The 21129-nt window shown below is 49.2% G+C and overlaps 1 protein-coding gene across 4 annotated transcripts in view; it reads right to left on the bottom strand.

Annotated features, from left to right (window-relative positions):
* The window catches only part of PLIN3 (perilipin 3), a 31587-nt gene extending 10757 nt beyond the window's left edge, over positions 1-20830 (bottom strand). For 2 of the 4 annotated variants that reach the window (XM_053579331.1, XM_053579349.1), the window contains exons 1-5: positions 20765-20830; positions 15441-15523; positions 10035-10236; positions 9806-9888; positions 5936-6233 (exon numbers count right to left, since the gene is read on the bottom strand). In XM_053579331.1, coding sequence (XP_053435306.1) covers positions 5936-6233; positions 9806-9888; positions 10035-10236; positions 15441-15506 — 649 coding nt within the window. In that variant the 5' untranslated portion in view covers positions 15507-15523; positions 20765-20830. The remainder of the gene's footprint in view (positions 1-5935; positions 6234-9805; positions 9889-10034; positions 10237-15440; positions 15524-20764) is intronic. The other 2 variants (XM_053579342.1, XM_053579359.1) reach the window with 1 other exon arrangement.
* Between the last annotated feature and the right edge of the window lie 299 nt (positions 20831-21129).

Raw genomic sequence — 21129 nt, 5'->3', positions numbered from 1 at the left:
GCTCCTATCCCTGGTTCTGCTTATACATCTCAAAGACCCAAGGAGCAAAGGGTTCCTGCCTTGGTTTTCCCATCTGCAAAATGGGGAGGAAGGAACTAAACCTCACAGGGCCTGGGGCCTTAGACTAGTAGTGTTAGGGTATCAAATGATGGCCTGTGGACCAGGCCTGCCTTCTCTCTGGTTTTGCAATGCACACTCATTACACAGTCACTGGTGAATAAAAACATCTTGGTCAGCAACAGACTGCACATATGACAATAGTCCCCTAAAATTATAATACCATATTTTTCCTGTACTTTTTCCATGTTTATATATGTTTAGATACACAAATACTTAGCACTGTGTTACAGCTGCCTACAGCATTCAGGACAGTAACATCATGTTGTATAGCAACGATGGGCCTCACCACAGAGCCTAAGTGTACAGTAGATACATCCTCAAGGTCTGCGTAAGAACAATCCATAATATTCCCAAGATGATGAAATTGCTCAATGATATATTTCTTTTTTTTCTTTTCTTTGAGACAGACTTTCACTATGTTGCCCTCAGTAGAGTGCTATAGCAATCGCAGCTCATAGCAACCTCAAACTCCCAGGCTCAAGCGATTATGTTGCCTCTCCCAAGCAGCCGGGACCACAGGCGCCCAGCCACTCTTTGCTGCAGTTATCAGTGTTCAGCAGGCCTGGGCCAGGCTCCAACCCGCCAGCCCCAGTGGATGTGGCCAGCGCCCTACTCACTGAGCCATGGGCACCAAGCCCTCAATGATGTATTTCTCAGAACATATCCCTGTTGTTAAGTGAGGTGTGACCATATATTGCTATTTTCTACTGCTGTTTCTTTGTTTAGTTAGACACAGGGTCTCACTCTGTCACCCAGGCTGCAGTTCAGTGGTACAATCATAACTCACTGCATCCTCAAACTCACCGGCTCAAGACATCCTCCCTGCTTGGGACTACAGATACATACCACCACACCCGGCTACTTTCTTTATTTTGTGTAAAGACAGGGTCTCACTTTGTTACCCAGGCTGATCTTGAACTCCTGGCCTGAAGTGATCTTCCCTCTTCAGCCTCCCAAAGTCCTGGGATTACAGGTCTAAGCCACTGTGTCAGGCATTTTTTTTTCTTTGTCACCCTGGTAGAGTGGCATGGCATCATAGCTCACAGCAACCTCAAACTCTTAGGCTCAAGTGATCCACTTGCCTCAGCCTACCACAGCGCCTGGCTATTTCTCAGAGGTGGCATCTTGCTCTTGCTTAGGCTGGTCTCAAACCAAAGAACTCAAGCAATCCACCTACTTCGGCCTCCCAGAGTGTTAGGATTACAGGTGTGAGCCACCGTGCCTGGCCTTTTTCTTTTTTAGAGACGGAGTCACTCTGTTGCCTAAGCTAGAGTACTGTGGCATCAGCCTAGCTCACAGCAACTCAAATTCCTGGGTTCTAGTGATCCTCTTGCTTCAGCCTCCTAAGTAGCTGGGACTACAGGCACCCCCACAACACCTGGCTAATTGGCTAATTTTTCTATTTTTAGTAGAGACAGAGTTTTGCTTGAACTCCTGAACTCAAGGAATCCTCCCACCTCAGCCTCCCACAGTGCTAGTGTCAGGTAGGAGCCATCTCACCCAACCTAGAGATATCGGCTTGGGTGCAGTAGCCAATGCCTATAATCCTAGCACTCTGGGACACAGAGGAAGTGGATTGCTTGAGCTCAGGAGTTTGAGCCCAACCCGAGCAAGAGCAAGACCCAACCCTATCTCTAAAAAAAATCCAGGGGTTGTGGCACACACCTGTAGTCCCAGCTACTCTGGAGGCTAAGCCAGGAAGATTGCTTAAACCCAAGAGTTTGCGATTACTGTGAACTATGACACCACAACACTCTACCAAAGGCAACAAAGTAAGACTCTGTCTCTGGGCGGCGCCTGTGGCTCAAGGAGTAGGGCGCCAGTCCCATATGCCAGAGGTGGAGGGTTCAAACCCAGCCCCGACCAAAAACCAAAAAAAAAAAAAAAAAAAGACTCTGTCTCAAAAAAACAAAAAATAAACAAAAAAAAACTGGCTTGGGTGGCGCCTGTGGCTCAAGGAGAAGGGCACAGGCCCCATATACCAAAGGTGGTGGGTTCAAACCCGGCCCCAGCCAAAAACCGCAAAAAAAAAAAAAAAAAAAAAAAAACAACTGACTCGCCGCCCATAGCACAGTAGTTATGGTGCTGGCCACATACATCAAGGCTGGCGGGTTCGAACCCAGCCCAGGACAGCTAAAACAACAGTGACAACTGTAATAAAAAATAGCCAGGCATTATGGCGGGAGCCTATAGTCCCAGCTACTTGGGAGGCTAAGGCAAGAGAATCACTTAAACCCAAGAGTTTGAGGTTGCTGTAAGCTGTGACATCACAGCACTCTACTGAGGGCAACATAGTAAGACTCTGTCTCAAAAAAAAAAAAGAAAGAAAGAAAGAAAAAGTAAAAAGAGAAGAAGATATTAAATCAAGCAGGGTGGTGGCATGTGCCTGTACAGCCAGGTAGTTAAGAGGCTGAAACAGGAGGATTGCTTAACTCCAGAAGTTCCAGACCAGCCTAGGAAATATAGCAAGACCCTGCCTCAAAAAAAAAAAAAAAAAAAAAACAGAGAGAGAAAGGATGAAGAAAGAGAAAAAAGGGAGAAGGGAAGAGGAAGGAGAACACATAAACAAACAGTGCAGAGTGTGAGTATACGCCCGAGATAACGCGAGAGGGACGCCTAGGCCAGGCAGGGAAAGCAGCGTTGTTCTCACGATTAACTGAGATCTCAGTCTTAGTCATTTAGTTATGCTTCTCACTCTGGGTCAAGCATCAGTCCAGGAACGAAAGGCAGCATCAATTAAACCACAAAATACCACAAGCACAGTAGTGGACAAGTGGTCAAGGCAAGTCTTCCTTCAGGGAACTTAGCTGTTTCTATAAACATTACAAAATTCTGGAACAACACACTCTAATCTAGGGGTTGGCAAACTTTTTTCTGTATAGTCTAAATAGCAGAAGCTTTCAGTTTTGCAAACTATGCTCTCTCTCAACGACTCAACTCTACTGTATATTGTGGAAGCAGCCAGACGCTATACACACAAATGGGCATGGCTGTGTGCCAATGAAACTCACTCACACAATCAGGTGGTGGGCTGGATCTGGCCCTGAGACTATAGAGTTTGATACAGTCTGCTGGGGAAGGGGATGTCATGGAAGAATATTCACATGCTGACATTTAATATCTTGAACACAAGGCGGCACCCGTAGCTCAGTCAACAGGGCGCCAGCCACATTACACCAAGGGTGGCGGGTTCCAACCCAGCCTGGGCCTGCTAAACAACAATGACAACTGCAACCAAAAATCGCCGGGCATTGTGGTCGGCACCTGTAGTCCCCAGCTACTGGGAGGCTGAGGCTAGAGATTCACTTAAGCCCAAGAGTTGGTTGCTGTGAGCTGTGACAGCATGGCACTCTACCCAGGGTGACAGCTTGAGACTCTGTCTCAAAAAATAAAAAATAAAATAAATAAAATAAAATCTTGAACACAAGTCAGGTGCAGTGGCTCATGCTCATAATCCCAGCACTTTAGGAGGCAGAGGCAGGAGGGTTATTTGAGGCCAGGAGTTCAAGACCAGCCTGGGCAACACAGCAAGAGCCCACCCTTCCCCATTTCTACAAAAAAAATACAAAAATTAGGCTTGGTGCCTGTAGCTCAGTGGTTAGGGCGCCAGTCACATACACCAAGGCCGGTGGGTTCGAACCCAGCCTGGGACTGCTAAACAACAAAGACAAATGCAACCACAAAATAGCTGGGCGTTGTGGCAGGAGCCTGTAGTCCCAGCTACTTGGGAGGCGGAGGCAGGAGAATCGCTTGAGCCCAGGCGTTGGAGGTTGCTGTGAGCTGTGACACGACAACACTCTACCAAGGGCAACACAGTTAGACTCTGTCTCACAACAACAACAAAAAAAAAAGAAGTAAAAAAGCAGCTTTGTTGTCTAGGCCAAGGACAGCTGACAGAGTCCCAGCAAGGCTGAGCAAGCCGGCAGGGCCCCCCCTAAAAGGGCTCTGCCCTTGGAAAGGGTGAGGGACTGGGAGCAGGACAGAGAGGTGGGCTCTTAAACTCAGTCCTAACGTACTGCTGCCACAGTTCCCTGAACCCTCTCCCCAAACCACCCCCCTCCAAGCATCAGCACCAGTGTGCATCGTGCTCTCACCCTGAGTAGACAGACATGAAGGATAACCTTCCCAAACCACAGCTGGTCAGATGGATCTGTTCTCTGCAGTGGCTGTTGTTCCTGCTCTCTTCAAATCCTACCAGGCTTGGATCAACACCTTCCTCCTAAGACACCCTGCCTGCCCTGCTATCTTTGGTGACCAGACCCACAGCTGAGTTTTACTTGGTGTGAGCACCTGCTCAGGGCCCATAGAGACTACCCCAGGGAACCTGGAAAAAGCAGGGGACAGATCAGCCAGGTCTTTTTCCCCAGGAGGTTCAGAGTTGGGTAGAATGAAATAATCAACTTTGAAAGCTCAAAAGACAAGTGATGTGCTACCCTCAGGCCAGATGCTTTAAGTTCCAGTCAAATATCACCCTTAGAAATTCAGTTCCCCTTCCCAAATTCTTTCCTTTTGCATACTTAGCTCAGTGAGTTGTGTGAGGGCAGAACTGTGTGTCCCTAGAAACTGGAAGCCAGCCCTGCCCTGCATACCCACACAGCAGCCACTTAATGAGCACTTGAATGAACTAAGAGACGCCTAGGGGCGGGGAAGGGGCAGGTACCAGAGAAGAGGCTGTTTCTGAGTGATTTTATGCAAGGATTTGAGTACTTGCTCAATGCCAGGCCTCATTCCAGACACAGGGACACAGTAGTGACCAAGACAGAAAATTCTGCTTTCGGAAATTGACAGTGGGAAAAACAGAGTAGGGTGCGGTGGAGGATGTCAGGACTCAATATGGACGATTTCTGCAACTGCAGAAATCCAAGGCTTTGCTGGGGAGATGGCATTTGAGTTGGATGAATAAGCCATTTGACATCTAGGGGAAAGACACTGCTAGTAGAAGAATGCCAGTGCAAAGGTTCTGGGGCAAAGGTGTGGCCAGAATGGAATGAATGAAGAGAGGTGAATGAGATACTAGGGAGCATTGTAGGCTGCTGGGAGGTCCTGAGCTCTTACCAAGTCTGACAAGAAGAGCATTCCAAGCAGTAGTAAAGGCCCAAGAGCAGGACCATGCCCAGCATGTTAGCAGCACAGTGAAGAAACCCATGTGACTAGAGCACAGTAGGAAGAGAGAAAGGAGGGGATGGGATAGTGGTATAGGGCCCGGTGGGCTCCAGGGAGGACTTCACCTTTGAACCCCCTCCACCCCTACCCCCACCCCACCCCCGTCCCAGGAAGGTGGGAGCCTTACTGAGGGCTGTGGGCAAAGGAGGGACAGGCTCTGACTCAGGTGCTCACTGGCGCCCTCTTGTGACTACTGCAGGGAAGACAGCCTGTGGGGCACCAGGGCACAAGCCTGAGGTTACAAGGGACTGGACCAGAGGTGGCAGGAATACAAAGGTCAGTGAGTGGCTGGGCATGGTGGCTCACGCCTGTAATTCTAACACTCTGAGAGGCCGAGGTGGGTAGATTATCTGAACTCACAGGTTGGAGACAAGCCTGAGCCAGAGCTAAACCTGTTCTCTAAAAATAGCCGGGCATTGTGATGGGCATCTGTAGTCCCAGCTACTCAGGAGGCTGAGACAAGAGAATCGCTTGAGCCCAAGAGTTTGAAGTTGCTGTGAGGTGTGATGCCACGGCACTCTACCAAGGGTGACAAGTGAGACTCTGTCTCAAAAAAAAAAAAAAAAAAAGTCAGTAATTGACCCCAGAAGGCCAAGAGAGGTCACAAATCAGGAAGCCCAGGGAGGGGTCCTGACATCTGCAGGCTACTCACCCAGCTCAGCATCCGTCATGGGCAGATGGTTGTCCGCCCACTCTTCCGACTTGCCCAGCACCGTGTCGACCCCACTCAACACCATCTGGCCCACACTGGAACCCATGATGGAGTGGACACCGCTGGTCACCACAGACTTGGTCCTGTCCACACCACTCTGCACAGCACCTCGGGTCATGTCCACTGCCTCTGTCATTCGAGTGGTTACTGTGTCCTTGGCACTGGACACCGTGTTGGACATCATCTCTCGGGCCCCCAATACCTTGGATGACACAAGTTCCTTGGTATCTGCTAGGACCTAGGAGATGGGACAGTGTCAGAATCTCCATCCTCTGCTGTACTCCTTCCCTTGTACTCCAACTTCCAGGAAGGCTGAAACGGGGACTGACTCCTGGGTGACTTAGTCTGGAATTTTGGTCACGACTTCAATCACTACATCAGCTAGCACTCTGGAAGGCTGTGATGGGTAGATTGCTTGAGCTCAGGAGTTCGAGACCAGCCTGAGCAAGAGTGAGACTCCATTTCTACAAATAATAGAAAAACTGAGGCTAGGCTTGGTGTCCATAGCTCAATGAGTAAGGTGCCAGCCACATGCACCGAGGCTGATGGATTCAAGCCCAGCCCGGGCCTGCCAAACAACAATAACAACTACAACCAAAAAATAGCTGGGCGTTGTGACAGGTGCCTGTAGTCCCAGATGCTCAGGAGGCTGAGACAAGAGAATCGCTTAAGCCCAAGAGTTTGGGTTTGCTGTGAGCTGTGATGGCACAACACTCTACTGAGGGCAACATAGACTCTGTCTCAAAAAAAAAAAGAAAGGGCGGCGCCTGTGGCTCAGTCGGTAAGGCACCAGCCCCATATATACGGTTCAAACCCGGCCCCGGCCAAACTACAACCAAAAAATAGCCGGGCGTTGTGGTGGGCGCCTGTAGTCCCAGCTACTCGGGAGGCTGAGGCAAGAGAATCGCTTAAGCCCAGGAGTTGGAGGTTGCTGTGAGCTGTGTGAGGCCATGGCACTCTACCTAGGGCCATAAAGTGAGACTCTGTCTCTACAAAAAAAAAAAAAAAGAAAGAAAAACTGAAGCAAGAGGATAGCTTGAGCCCAAGAGTTTGAGGTTGCTGTAGCTATTTTGATGCCACTCAGGGCAACAGCTTGAGACTATGTCTCAAGAAAAAAAAAAAAAAAAAATCACCGTAGCGAATGCTTGGGCTGGACTCCTGGCTTGCTACTTCCTAGCTGTGTGTCCTCAGGCAAATCACTCTACCTCTCTGTGCCTCTGTTTCTTGGTCTTGGGGTGTTTTTGGAGATGGAGGGTGGTGATGGCTGCACAACCATGAGAACGTGCTTAACACCACTGAGCTGTATGTTTAAAAAAGCTTTAAGACAGTAAATGCTATGTTGTGTATTTCACCATGATTAATTTTTTTTTTTTTTTTTTTTATTGAGACAGTCTTATTTTGTAGAGTGCCGTAGCGTATAGCTCACAGCAACCTCCAATTTTTGGGCTCTAGCGATTCTCTTCCCTCAAGCCTCCCCAGTAGCTAGGACTACAGGCACCCACCGCAATGCCTGGCTATTTTGTTGTTGTTTAGCAGGCCTGGGCTGGATTTGAACCCACCAGCCCCAGTGCATATGGCCAACGCCCTAACAACTGAGTTAAGGGCACCCAGCCCACGATTAAAAATTTTTTTAAATGGCTGGGCGCCCATAGCTCAGAGGTTAGGATACCGGCAACATGCTCTGGGGCTGGCAGGTTCAATTCTGGCCCAGGCCAGCTAAACAAAAAACAACAACAACAACAACAAAAATAGCCAGGTGTTGGGGTAAGCACCTATAGTCTAGCTAGTAGGGAGGCCGAAGCAAGAGAATCACTTGAACCCAAGTTGGAGGTTGCTGTGAGCTATGACGCCATGGCACTCTACCAAGGGTGACAAAATAAGACTCTGTCCCAATTAAAAAAAAAGAAAAAATTTAAAACAAATGGAACTTGAATACAAATGTTTATAGCCGCATGAGTCATAATAGCCTTGAAACAGGCACAACATAAGTGTTCACCAACTGATGAGCACACACACACCATGTGCCCACACATACAATGGGATATTATTCAGCCCTAAAAAGGAATGGGGCTCTGACACATACTATGACATGGATGGACCTTGAAAATATGCTGAAGGAAAGAAACCAGACACAGGAGGCCACACGGCATATGCTCACATTTATGCAAAAAACAGCAGAAGAGGCAAATCCACAGAGACAGAAAGCGGATTAGTGGGCTCGGCACCCGTACCTCAGTGAGTAGGGTGCTGGCCACATACACCATGGCTGGCGGGTTCAGGCCCTGCCCAGGCCTGATAAACAACAATGACAAGGGCAACTAAAAACTGCTGGAAGTTGTGGTGGGCGCCTGTAGTCCCAGCTACTCGGGAGGCTGAGGCAAGAGAATCGCTTAAGCACAAGAGTATGAGGTTGCTATAAGCTGTGATGCCACAGTACTCTACCCAGGGGGACATAGTGAGACTCTGTTTCCAAAAAAAAAAAGGAAGAAAGAAAGCAGATTAGTGGTTGTCAGAGGGCTGGGAGATGGAGACTGCTGATAGGGACGGGGCTGCTTTTGGGCTGATGAAAATGTTCTAAAATTGACGGTGATGGTTGCACAACCTGGATATCCTAAAACCAAGGAATTGTAGCCCTTAAATGGAGCAGCTATAGTAGGGCATATAAATCCTATCTTAGTAAAGGCACTCAACAAAAACTGCTGACACACTGTGCTAGGATTATGCAACTATGAGGCTACTAGCCACACGAGGCTACTTACATTTAAAATAATTAAAGTTGCATAATATTAGGAATTCATTTCCTCAGCTGTGCGAGCCACATTAATCTAAGGGCTCATTCACCATGTGTAGCTGATGCTTTCCATACGGGGTGACACAGTGAGAGGAAAGGCGTGTACCAGAGAGTTCTATTGGACTGCGGTGAGCGAGGAGGAGCTTTTGTGAGTGGGAAGACTCGTAGGAAGTAAGGTTGGAACAGAGATGTGAAAGACGAGTCCACGAAGCAGGGAAGGCAGGTACAAAGGTCCCGAGGTAGGACTGAGATGGGCATGTTAATTTATTCGCCTCCACAGAATCAAAGTTCCATGAAGGAAAGGACTGTTTCTATTACCACATCCCCAAATACAAGCAGAGCACGTGGGCACTGACAGCGCTTAGCAAGGATGAAAGGCAGTGGGTTTGGAGTATAACAAGTGAGGTGGCCAATGAGGGGAGGGAAGGGATTAGGTCAGATCAGGTCGGTGAGGACTTTGGTCTGAGCAAGGTGGAAGCTGAAAGGACTTTTTTTGTTCTCTTAAGAAACAGGGTCTCATTTGTAATCCTAAAACTCCGGGAGGCCGAGGTGGCTGGATTGCCACCAGGTTGACTAGTTTTTTCATTTTTTACAGTTTTGTTTTTTTTGTTTGTTTTTTTCTTTGGCCAGGGCTGGGTTTGTACCCACCACCTCCAGTATATGGGCCCAGTGCCCTACTCCTTTAGCCACAGGCACCACCCCTTTTTTCATTTTTTTCTTAAGAGGTGGGATCTTGCGATGTTGCCCAGGCTGGTCTTGAATTCTGGGCCCCAAGTGATTCTCCTGTCTCAGCCTCCCAAAGCACTGGGATTATAGCCATGACCCACCACACCTGGCCCACAAAAGGGTTTTTGACCAGAGCTGCCTGGCATTGGGTTTATTTATCTCAATGGGGATGCGGACGAGCAGGAAGCTGCTGAGCTTGTGTATTCTAATTAAGCTACAACCTGCACATTCCAGACCCTGAAAGGTCCCATGTCAGCCAAGCCCCCAGGGGCTCCTGAGGCTGATACCCTTACCTTCTCCGTGGGCTGGTGCAGGATGGGCAGGTTTTCCTCCAGCTTGTCTAGGCCTCTGTGGGCATATTCACTGACTGATGCAACTATGGATGGAGCAAGACAAACACCTGTTACTGCCCCTCCAGGCCTGCCACCTAGGACTGATTTGGAGGGTACAGGGCCGGGATAAAGCATCCCCCCAGAATCAGCCAGGAGTAGGGGGATGTGATGCTCTCAGGATTTGACTTACTCTGGGGCTCCAGCTTGCCAAGGATGGGCTGGGCCCCACTGACCGCAGCTGCCGTCAGGGTCTTCACGCCCTTCTCGGCTACATCACAGATGGTCTTAACATGAGGGTGGCTCTCCTTAGTGGAGGCATAGGCAGTGGACACCATCTCACAGGTGGAGCTGATGAAGGGCATGCTGGCCACACGTTCCACCACACTCGGCTGCTGCGGGAAAGAGACAGCTCAGATAAGCGGGGCTGGGGAGGCGGACACTTCGGCAGAAAACCCAGAGTGCTCTATGGTTTTGCCCTCACTCCCGGCTGGTGCAACAGCTCAGCTCACTCAGGCTTTGCATCCAGGAGGTTGCACAAGCCAGGAACTTTGAGCTTCTGTCACATCCTTCCTTTATCTTAGATTTACAGCTCATATGTTTGAGTGTTCTTTACCAGGGATGAGAAGAGCCCCATTCTTGTGGCGCTTAGGGTCTAACATGATGATTATTTTTTTTTTTTTTTGAGACAGTCTATGTCGCTCTTGGTAAAGTGGCATGCCATCACAGCTCACAGCAACCTCAAGCTCTTGGGCTTAAGCGATTCTCTTGCCTCAGCCTCCCAAGTAGCTGGGACAACAGGTGCCCGCCACAATGCCTGGCTATTTTTTGGTTGGAGTTGTCATTGTTGTTTGGCAGGCCCGGACTGGATTCAAACCTGCCAGCTCTGGTGTATGTGGCCGGCGCCCTAGCTGCTGAGCTACAGGAGCTGAGCCTGATTTTTTTTTTTTTTTTTTAAGACAAAGTCCTAGGCTCAGTGCCTATAGCTCAAGCAGCTAGGGCACCAGCCACATACACCAGAGCTGGTGGGTTCGAATCCAGCCTGGGCCTGCCAAATGACAACTATAATCAAAAAGTAGCCGGGTGCTGTGGTAGGCACCTGTAGTCCCAGCTACTTGAGAGGCTGAGGCAAGAGAATCTCTAAAGCACAAGAGTTTGAGGTTGCTGTGAACTGCGATGCCAGGGAACTCTACCCAGGGCAACTGCTTGAGACTGTCTCAGAAAAAAAAAAAAAAAAAAAGGCAGGGTCTTGCTCTGTTGCCCAGGCTGGAATGAGTGGTATAATCATACCTCAAGATAGCCTCTAACTTCTGGGCTCAAAAAATACTCCTGCCTCAGCTTCCTGAGCAGCTGGGACTACAGGCGCATGCCTGGATGCCTGTCTAATTTTTCCATTTCTTTTTTTTTTTTTGTAGAGACAGAGTCTCACTGTACCGCCCTCGGGTAGAGTGCCGTGGCGTCACACGGTTCACAGCAACCTCTAACTCTTGGGCTTAAGCGATTCTCTTGCCTCAGACTCCCGAGCAGCTGGGACTACAGGCGCCCGCCACAACGCCCGGCTATTTTTTTGTTGCAGTTTGGCCAGGGCTGGGTTTGAACCCGCCACCCTCGGCATATGGGGCTGGCGCCCTACTCACTGAGCCACAGGCGCCGCCCTTTTTTTTTGAGACAGAGTCTCACTTTGTCACACTTGGTAGAGTGCTATGGCATCATGACTCACAGCAACCTCAAACTCTTGGGCTCAAGTAATCCTTTTGCCTCAGCCTCCCAAGTAGCTGGGACTACAGGCACTCACCACAATGCCTGCCTAGTTTCAGAGACAGGATCTTGCTTTTCCTCAGGCTAGTCTCAAACTCCTGAACTCAGGCAATCCAGAATGCTAGGATTCCAAGTGTGAGCCACCATTCCTGGCCCTCTATTTTTTTTTTTTTTTTTTAGAAATAGGATCTTGCAGGCTGGGTGACGTGGCTCACACTTGTAATCCTAGCACTCTGGGAGGCCGAGACAGGTAGACTGCCTGAGCTCACAGGTTCAGGACCAGCCTGAACAAAAAGCGAGACCCGTTCTCTACTAAAATAGAAAAATTGAGGCAATGGGAAACTGAGGCAAGAGAATCGCTTAAACCCAAAAGTTTGAGGTTGCTGTAAGCTATGAAACCAGGGCACTCTACCAAGGGCAACACAGTGAGACTCTGAAAAAAAAAAGAAAAAAGAAAGAAAGAGAAAGAAAAACTAAGGCAAGAGGATTCTTTGAGTCCAACAGTTGGAGGTTGCTGTGAGCTATGATGCCACAGCACTCTACCCAGGGCAAAAGCTTGAGACTCTGACTCAAAAAAAAAAAGAAAGAAAAAAAGAAAAGAATGGGATCTTGCTATGTTATCTAGGCTGGTCTCAAACTCTTGGCCTCGAGCAATTCTCCTGACTCAGCCACTCAAAACACTGGGATCGGGTGGCGCCTGTGGCTCAGTGAGTAGGGCGCCGGCCCCATATATCAAGGGTGGCAGGTTCAAACCCAGCCCCGGCTGAACTACAACCAAAAAATAGCCGGGCGTTGTGGCAGGCGCCTGTAGTCCCAGCTGCTCGGGAGGCTGAGGCAGGAGAATCGCGGAAGCCCAAGAGCAGGAGGTTGCTGTGAGTCCTGTGATGTCATGGCACTCTACTGAGGGTGTTGAAGTGAGACTCTGTCTCTACAAAAAAAAAAAAACACTGGGATCACAGGTGTGAGCCACAATACTCAGCTGTTTCTTTTCTAACAGGTTTACTGAGATCTAATTCAGACAACATAAATTTCATCCTCTGAAAACATCATTCATGGTTTTTAAATATAATCAGGAGATTGTACAACCATTAACACTAATTTCAGAACTTTTTCCATCATCCCCAAAGTAGACCCTATGCCCACTAGCAGTTACCCACCCACCTTCATCCTCCCTCTGAAACCACTAATCTGCTTCCTGTTTCAACTCCAATAATGGAGTTGCCTATTCTGCGTTATTTTGTATAAAGGGCATCATATAGGGAAAATGTGGCTTCTCACTGAGCGTGGCATTTTTAAGGTTCATCTACTTTGTTTTATGTGTTAGAACCTCATTCCTTTTCTTTTTTTTTTACAAGTCAGCAAAAGGTCAAAGCTTATTAAAGCACAGTACACTCCAGAGAAGGGAGACATCCACCTTATCAAGTGAAGAACACCCTTTTTGTTTTTGTTTTTTTTTGGCAGGGGCTGGGTTTGAACCCGCCACCTCCGGCATATGGGACCGGCGCCCTACTCTTTGAGCCACAGGCGCCGCCAGCCTCATTCCTTTTCATGGCTGAATGATATTCCACCACCCACTGGTTCTATAAATAAAGATTTATTGGCACATGGCCATGCCCATTCATTTATACATTCTTAGTGTCTACTTTCCTGCTACAAGGGCAGAGCTGAGAATAGTGACAAAAGCAAATGACCCATACTGAAGATATTTACTATATAGCCTTGTGGACCCCTGACACAGACAAAATATAGTATCAGGTGACATGTGCCAAGAAGAAAAGGAAAGCAAATTAAAAAGCTACTAACTGGAAGGGGAGCTGTCAACACTAAGGTGATCAGGGAAGGCTTCTTGGAGGAGGTAACATTTAAGATAAGGTCTCACTAGAGAGGGAGGAAATGAGCAACATGTGTGGCTATGAGAATAATGTTCCCAGCCTGTGCTAGTCAACATGGCAGCCACTAGCCACATGTGGCTACTTAATTAAAATTAAATTCAACTGAATATTTTTAGGTGAACTGGCCACATTTGCAGTGCATAATAGCCACATGTGGGTAGTAACTTCTATATTGGATGGCCGATGTTTAATTTCCCATTATCACAGAAAATCCTACTAGAGCATAAGACATGGAGAAAATAGCAAATGCAAAGGCCCTGGGGTGAACCAGCAGGCTGTGTTTGAAGAGGAATAAGGAGATGTCAGGTGCAGTGGCTTATGCCTATAAAAAATACAGCACCTCCAATGTACATTTAATGTGAGTGACATTTATGATATGTAAATTATCTCAATAAACTAGTTTGTTGTTTTTTTTTTGAGACAGAGTCTCACTGTGTCACCCTCAGTAGAGTGCCATGGCATCACAGGTCACAGCAACCTCAAACTCTTGGGCTTAAACGATTCTCTTGCCTCAGCCTCCCAAGTAGCTGGAACTATAGGCTCCTGCTACAGTGTCTGGCCATTTTTAGAGAGGAAGCTTTGCTCTGGCTCAGGCTAGTCTCGAACCTGTGAGCTCAGGCAGTCCAACTGCCTTGGCCTCCTAAGTGCTGGGAATACAGGCATGAACCACTGCGCCCAGCTAACCTAGTTTTTAAAAAACATTGTGATTTCATGCTGTGGAATATCACTCAGCCATGAAAAGGAGCAAGGCTTTGACATGGGTTACAACATAGATGAACCTTGAGGATACTGTGCTCAATGAGAGAAGCAGACACAGAAGGACACACAGTGTGTGACTCCATTTAAGTGGAATGTCCAAACAGGTAGGTCCACAGAGATGGGCAGTGGATTTATAGTTGCCAGGGGCTGGAGTGGGGGATGGGTGTCTTTTTGGTGAAACAAAAAATGTTTTAAAACTGTATTGTAGGCTGGGCGAGGTGGCTCATGCCTGTAATCCTAGCACTCTGGGAGGCCGAGGTGGGTGGATTGCCTGAGCTCACAGGTTCGAGACCAGCCTGAGCCAGAGTGAGACCATGTCTCTAAAAAAAGAAAGCTGAGCATTGTGGCAGGCGCCTATTGTCCCAGCTACTTGGGAGGCTGAGGCAAGAGAATCGCTTAAGCACAAGAGTTTGAGGTTGCTCTGAGCTGTGATGCCACGGCATTCTACCAAGGGCAACAAAGTGAGACTGTGTCTCAAAATAAAAAACTGTATTGTAGACATGGTCACACAACTTTGTAAGCTTTACTAACAATAATTAAATGGCATACTTTATAAGGTGCATTCTACCATATGAGGATTCAAAATTGTTTATTAAAAAGAGGTCTTTATGGGCGGCACCTGTGGGCCGGCCCCATATGCCGAGGGTGGCGGGTTCAAACCCAGCCCGGGCCAAACTGCAACAACAAAAAAAATAGCCGGGCGTTATGGTGGGCGCCTGTAGTCCCAGCTGCTCGGGAGGCTGAGGCAAGAGAATCACGTAGGCCCAAGAGTTAGAGGTTGCTGTGAGCCGTGTGACGCCATGGCACTCTACCGGTACAGTGAGACTCTGTCTCTACAAAAAAAAAAAAAAAAAAGAGGTGTTTATTTAAATTGGGCATAAGGGAGCTAGAACAGAAACTGGCTTCCTAGGAGGTCTCTATGAGAACTTTCAGAGATAAGGACAATTTGGCTCTGGAGAGGGGGGAGGGAGCAGGTAGTGTCAGACAGAGCCCTGCCACCCAAGTTGCTACAAGAGCTTTTGAGATTCTCATTTCTCCCACCTCACAAAGGGCACAAGGTAACCTGAAGCCCACTTGGTAACACACCCCTCCAGCTTCCATGCGCAGCTGGTGGGTCCCTGTCTTCCTGCCAGGTTATCCCAGGGTGGGAAGCCTCACTGTCCCAGTCCCTGAGCCCAGCTCTTTCTCACCTGCTGTACTGGTTCTTCCACTGCCATCTGAGTGCCAGCATTGGCCTCTGTCTCACTGGCAGACATGGTCTCAGCAGCAAGCACTGTAAACAGAGGGAACAGACAAGGCATATCCTGCCTGGACTTTTCTCTGGAGGGAGGGGCCAGGCCACGTTGGAACTGAGGGACAGAGGGCTCATACCTGCCCATCAATACCCCATTGCTACAAGAGTCACCTGTGGACCTTGTCCAACAGCAGGTGCCGAGTCAGCAGGTCTGGGCTGGGCTAACCTATCTCTGAAGTTCTAACAAACTCCCATATGGCAGTGGTGACACAGCTTGCCTCAGTCCATACCTTGAGGCATTAGGTTTGGGAGCAGTCCCTTCGAGGGCTCACCAGTTTCACCTGTACTTCACAGAAACAGGTACGGTCCAAAAACCTCCGCAGAGGGCAATTTGCCAAAAGCTGGCAAAAGCTGGCATCTTCCCTTTGACCCAGAAACCTTACTTCAGGGAAGATGCCACACCTGCATTGCTAGCTGGGCCGAGGTGTGTGTACCTGTCACCCACAAAATGATAATAGAAGCAACCTGGATGCCCAGTGAAAGAGGACTAAAACAAAAGAGTCAGGCACGGTGGCTCGCGCCTCTAATCCCAGCACTTGGGAGCCTGAACAGGGTGGACTGCCTGAGCTCACAGGTTCGAAACCAGTCAGAGCCAGAGCAAGACCCTGTCTCTAAAAAATAGCCAGGCATTTCAGCGGGTGCCTATAGTCCCAGCTACTTGGGAGACTGAGGCAAGAGGATCACTTGAACCCAAGAGTTTGAGATTGCGGGAGCAAGACATGATTGCAAGAGGGACTTTACCTAACAATTGCAATCAGTGTAACCTGGCTTATTGTACCCTCAATGAATCCTCAACAATAAAAAAAAAAAAAAAAGAGTTTGAGGTTGCTGTGAGCTATGACTCCATGGCGTTCTACCAAGGGTGACCAAGTAAAGACTCTGTCTCAAAAAACAAAAAACAAATCAAAACCAGCATGTCCCAATGCAATACCTCAAGAATGAGATTTATGCAAAACTGACACAGACCAAGATATTAAGAGACAAAAAGCGTCCAGTGAAGTGTCAAACAGGGCAAACTTTTTTTTTTGCAGTTTTTGGCCAGGGCTGGGTTTGAACCTGCCACCTCCGGCATATGGGGCCAGCGCCCTACCCTTTGAGCCACAGGTGCCACCCAGGGCAAACTTTTTTATTGAAATAAAGTCTCAAATTGTCAGCCTTGGTAGAGTGCCATGGCATCATGGCTCACAGCAACCTCAAACTCTTGGGCTCAAGTGATCCTCTTGCCCCAAGCAGCTGGGACTAGAGGACCTGCCACAGTGACCAGCTAGTTTTTAGATATGGGGTCTTGCGCTTGCTCAGGCTGGTCTCAAAATCCTGACCTTAAGCAATCCACCCACCTAGGCCTCCCAGAGTGCTAGGATTACCTGATTGAGTCACCACGCCCAGCCAGGGCAAATGTTTTTGCTTGCATTTGCATGGAATCTTTAAAAAGACAGAAGGGGCCAGGTGCAGTGGCTCACACCAGCAATCCCAGCACACTGGGAGGCCCAGGTGGGTGGACTGCCCTGAGTTCACAGATTTGAGACTAGCCAGAGCAATACCTCATCTCTAAAAATAGTCAGGCATTGTGGCGGGCATCTGTAGTCCCAGATACTTGGGAGGCTGAGGCAAGAGAATTACTTGAGCCCAAGAGTTTAAGGTTGCTGTGAGCTGTGATGCCACAGCACTCTACTGAGGGCGACATAGTGAGACTCTGTCTCAAAAAATAAATAAATAAATAAAATAAAGAGACAGAAGAAAAAAAATTTTTTGAGACAGTTTTGTTACATCATCCTCAGTAGAGTGCCATGGCAACACTGCTCACAGCAACCTCAAACTCTTGGGCTTAAGCGATTCTCTTGCCTAAGCCTCCAAAGTAGCTGGGACTACAGGCGCTCACCAGAATGCCCGGCTATTTTTTTGTTGCAATTGTCATTATTATTTTAGCAGGCCTGGGCTGGGTTTGAACCTGCCACCCTTGGTGCATGTGGCCGGTGCTGAGCTGAGATAGAAGAAACTTGACAGTGGCTGCCTCTTCAGCAGGAGGATTGCATAGCGGGGGTGGGATGGGAAGTAGGTCTCTGACTATGGAGCCAAGTAGTTAGCATTACTTATTCATAAAACAGTTAGGGGCTGGGCATAGTGGCTCATGTCTGTAATCCTAGCACTCTGGGAGGCTGAGACAGAAAGACCACTTGAGGTCAGGAGTTTAAGACTAGCCTGAGCAAGAGCAGGCCACATAAACCAAAGCTGGCAGGGCTCGGCGCCTGTTGCTCAAGCGGCTAAGGCACCAGCCACATACACCTGAGCTGGCAGGTTCGAATCCAGCCTGAGCCCGCCAAACAATGATGGCTACAACCAAAAAATAGCTGGGCATTGTGGTGGGCGCCTATAGTCCCAACTACTTGGGAGGTGGAGGCAGGAGAATCACTTGAGCCCCGGAGTTGGAGGTTGCTATGAGCTGTGATGCCATGGCACTCTACCCAGGGCTACAGCTTGAGGCTCTGTCTCAAAAAAAAAAATAACAAAGCTGGCAGGTTCAAGCCCAGCCCAGGCCTGCTAAACAACAATGACAATTACAACAAAAAAAATAGCCAGGCACTATGGCAGGTGCTTGTAGTCCGAGCTATTTGGGAGGCTGAGGCAAAAGAATCACTTAAGCCCAAGAGTTTGAGGTTGCTGTGAGTAAGACTCTGTCTCAAAACAAAAAGAAAAATTATCCGGGCATGTTGGTTTATACCTGTAGTCCCAACTACTCAAGACACTGAGATGGGAGAATCACTTGAGCCCAGGAGTTTGAAGTTGTAGTGAGCTATAAAGATACTATTGCACTCTAGCCTGGTGACAAAGTGAGCCTCTATCTCAAAAGAAAAAAGGTGGGCGGCGCCTGTAGCTCAGTGAGTAGGGCGCCGGCCCCATATGCCGAGGGTGGCGGGTTCGTACCCAGCCGCAGCCAAACTGCAACAGAAAAATAGCCAGGCATTGTGGGGCGCGCCTGTATTCCCAGCTGCTCGGGAGGCTGAGGCAAGAGAATCGAGTAAGCCCAAGCGTTAGAGGTTGCTGTGAGCCATGTGATGCCACGGCACTCTATCCGAGGGTGGTACAGTGAGACTCTTAGGCTTTTTCCAGCCTAAGCAAAAAGTGAGACCCCATCTCTACTAAAAATAGAAAACTCTACCGAGGTATTGAATGTTCTGAGGACATTCTAGACAACAGCTTAGTTCCTTTTTCAGGCTCATTTGCTTTTGCTTTTTTGTTGAAATATTCCGATCGTAAATAAAGCTTTTAATAATTTTGTGGAAAAAAAAGAAAACTCTAAGGCAAGAGGATGGCTCGAGCCCAAGAGTTCGAGGGTGCTGTGAGATATGATGCCACAGCACTCTACCCAGAACCACAGCTTGAGACTCTGCCTCAAAAAAAACAAACAAACAAAAAAAAATTAGGCTTTTTAAAAAAAGGTAGGGGGTGGCGCCTGTGGCTCAAAGGAGTAGGGTGCCGGCCCTGTATGCCAGAGGTGGTGGGTTTAGACCCAGCCGTGGCCAAAAAATGCAATAAATAAATAAATAAAAATTAAAAAGGTAGGAAGATCACCGTAGACCAATCTCGTCAGACTCAAGTGTGCACTCCATTTTCCTGGCCAGGTGAGATGAGGAGGTCATGGCACCATCAGACCAGACTCCTGGAGGGAAGCCAGGAGTCTCAGCTCTGCCCATACCATGTGATGTTGAGCAAGGGAGACCCTCTGCACTACCCTCAGTCATCTCACCTGTAAAAGGGGCTAAATGTTGTGTCCACCTTAAAGGCCGGTTTCCTGGTGTGAGCCTAAGAAACCCTGAGTTTGATTCTGCACATTTCCTTCCAGAGGAAGGAAGCCCAGCCTCCTGGTGGCCTTGCTTTGACATCTACCCTAAGCAAAACCCAGCAAAATGGTGTTTGGGGAGCATGGGGCCTGGAGTCCAGACCTGTCTTTAATCTCTGCTTTGCAACTCACTAGCAGTGTGGGTGTTAGAGGACAAGACCTCCAAGAGCCTCACTGGCCACATGTGTGAAATGGGACAACCCTTTCACATTAGCTTGGAGTCACTGGGGACTGAAGGAGATGCTGGACCAGGGGAGCTAGCTCAGGGCCTGGCATATAAGTAGGTGCTCAGTGAACAGAACCATCTCACCCTACTTTGGCTTCTCCATACAAACGGGTGCAGCCAGACAGTAATGCTTGTTACAAAGTTTCCCCAACTAAGAAGTCAGGTAAGGAGACAAGACACACCCAACTCCTAGGATCACTGCTGACACCCTATCATTCCCCTCACCTTCTTCTGAGCCTGAGCTCACCCGCCCAAGAACAGATTCTCAAGTCTTATAAGGATTTGGGCAGCTTCCTCACATCCCCTCTAGCCACCAATACCTCCTGCAGCTGGTTCAACCAGGGGTGGCTTTTGCAGATGTCGGTGCGCTATTAAGGCCCTTGGGGTCAGTGACCCATCTGCCGCTAACCCCAGTGGCCAGAGCATGAGCTAGTTAAAGCTGAAGCGACCCTCCCCCTCCACTTCCTAATCTCCGGTATTTAGGAAAACCCAAAGCTGGGGACTCTCCAGTTAAGGGACACACAGCCATCTGGCAGCTGCCTCGGCACGCTAAAACGGGACTTTAAAAATTCCAAGAGTCTAACGTCCCAGGCCCAGCCCCGACAAAAGCCTGGAAGCAGAGAACGGAGGGGCCTTCTCACATGTGCAATACCGGGGCCGCACCCGCCCAGGGGAGCGTACAGGATTTGACCAAGACCTCCCCAAAGTCAGTTGGGAGGCCTGGAGGCGGGGGTGGGGGGTGGGGGGAGCACCGAAGACCCAGGGAGGGCGGGGCGGTGAGAGGAGGGCTGAGCCGCAGGGAAGCTGCTCGCAAACCGCGTCTGCAAAAGCAAGCGCGCTGCAAAGTGAGGGACTCTGGAGCGCCGGAGGACCGAGAGCACCCATTTGCAAGTGGTTTTGTCCTCATTCGTTCCCTTCCAAAGTTCCACCACACGAGAAAAAAGTTTGAAAGTCTGAGCTTGTTGCAGAAGTTGGAGTTTTTCAGGGGGGAGAGGCGGAGGTGAGTCAGCCCGGACTGGAGACCCCTCCCCAGGCCGCAGAGCATGGCAAATACACCCCTCTCCGCTAAGGATCTCCCCGTCCCCTCTGTCCCTGGAGCACTCCAGGATTCGGCGGACCCTGTCCTCAGCTAATTCGGGGCACCCCCGCCTCTCACCACAGTCGGCGGGACGTCCGAGACGCGGCGGCCAAGACTTCCAAGACCAGTTCCAAGAGTGGCCCGGACGGGGCGGGCTTTTACCTCGTGGGGCAAGGGCACCTGAGAGTGACGGGCCTAAAGACCAATCGGATCGGGGGACGCCCCAGCCGGACCCCGCCCCTTCTCCTCTTAGAGGAGTCCAGGAGGTGCTAGGCGCCCTGCCCTGGACTGGGGAGGAGGGGACGACAATTCCTGGACTGCCCCAGTCCCAGCCCGCACCCTGTGAACTCAGCCCTGGGACGTTAGTGCGATCACGGCCCACCACGTGGATTCTGGGGTCTTCCTGGCCCCCTATTTCTCCACAGGCTAAACTGAGGCTGAAA

The sequence above is a fragment of the Nycticebus coucang genome, chromosome 2 (assembly GCF_027406575.1).
Source record: "Nycticebus coucang isolate mNycCou1 chromosome 2, mNycCou1.pri, whole genome shotgun sequence".
NCBI classification, from domain to species: Eukaryota; Metazoa; Chordata; class Mammalia; order Primates; family Lorisidae; genus Nycticebus; species Nycticebus coucang.
The sequence above is the reverse complement of the archived record's forward strand: the minus strand, read 5'-3'. Positions and strand labels throughout refer to the sequence as shown.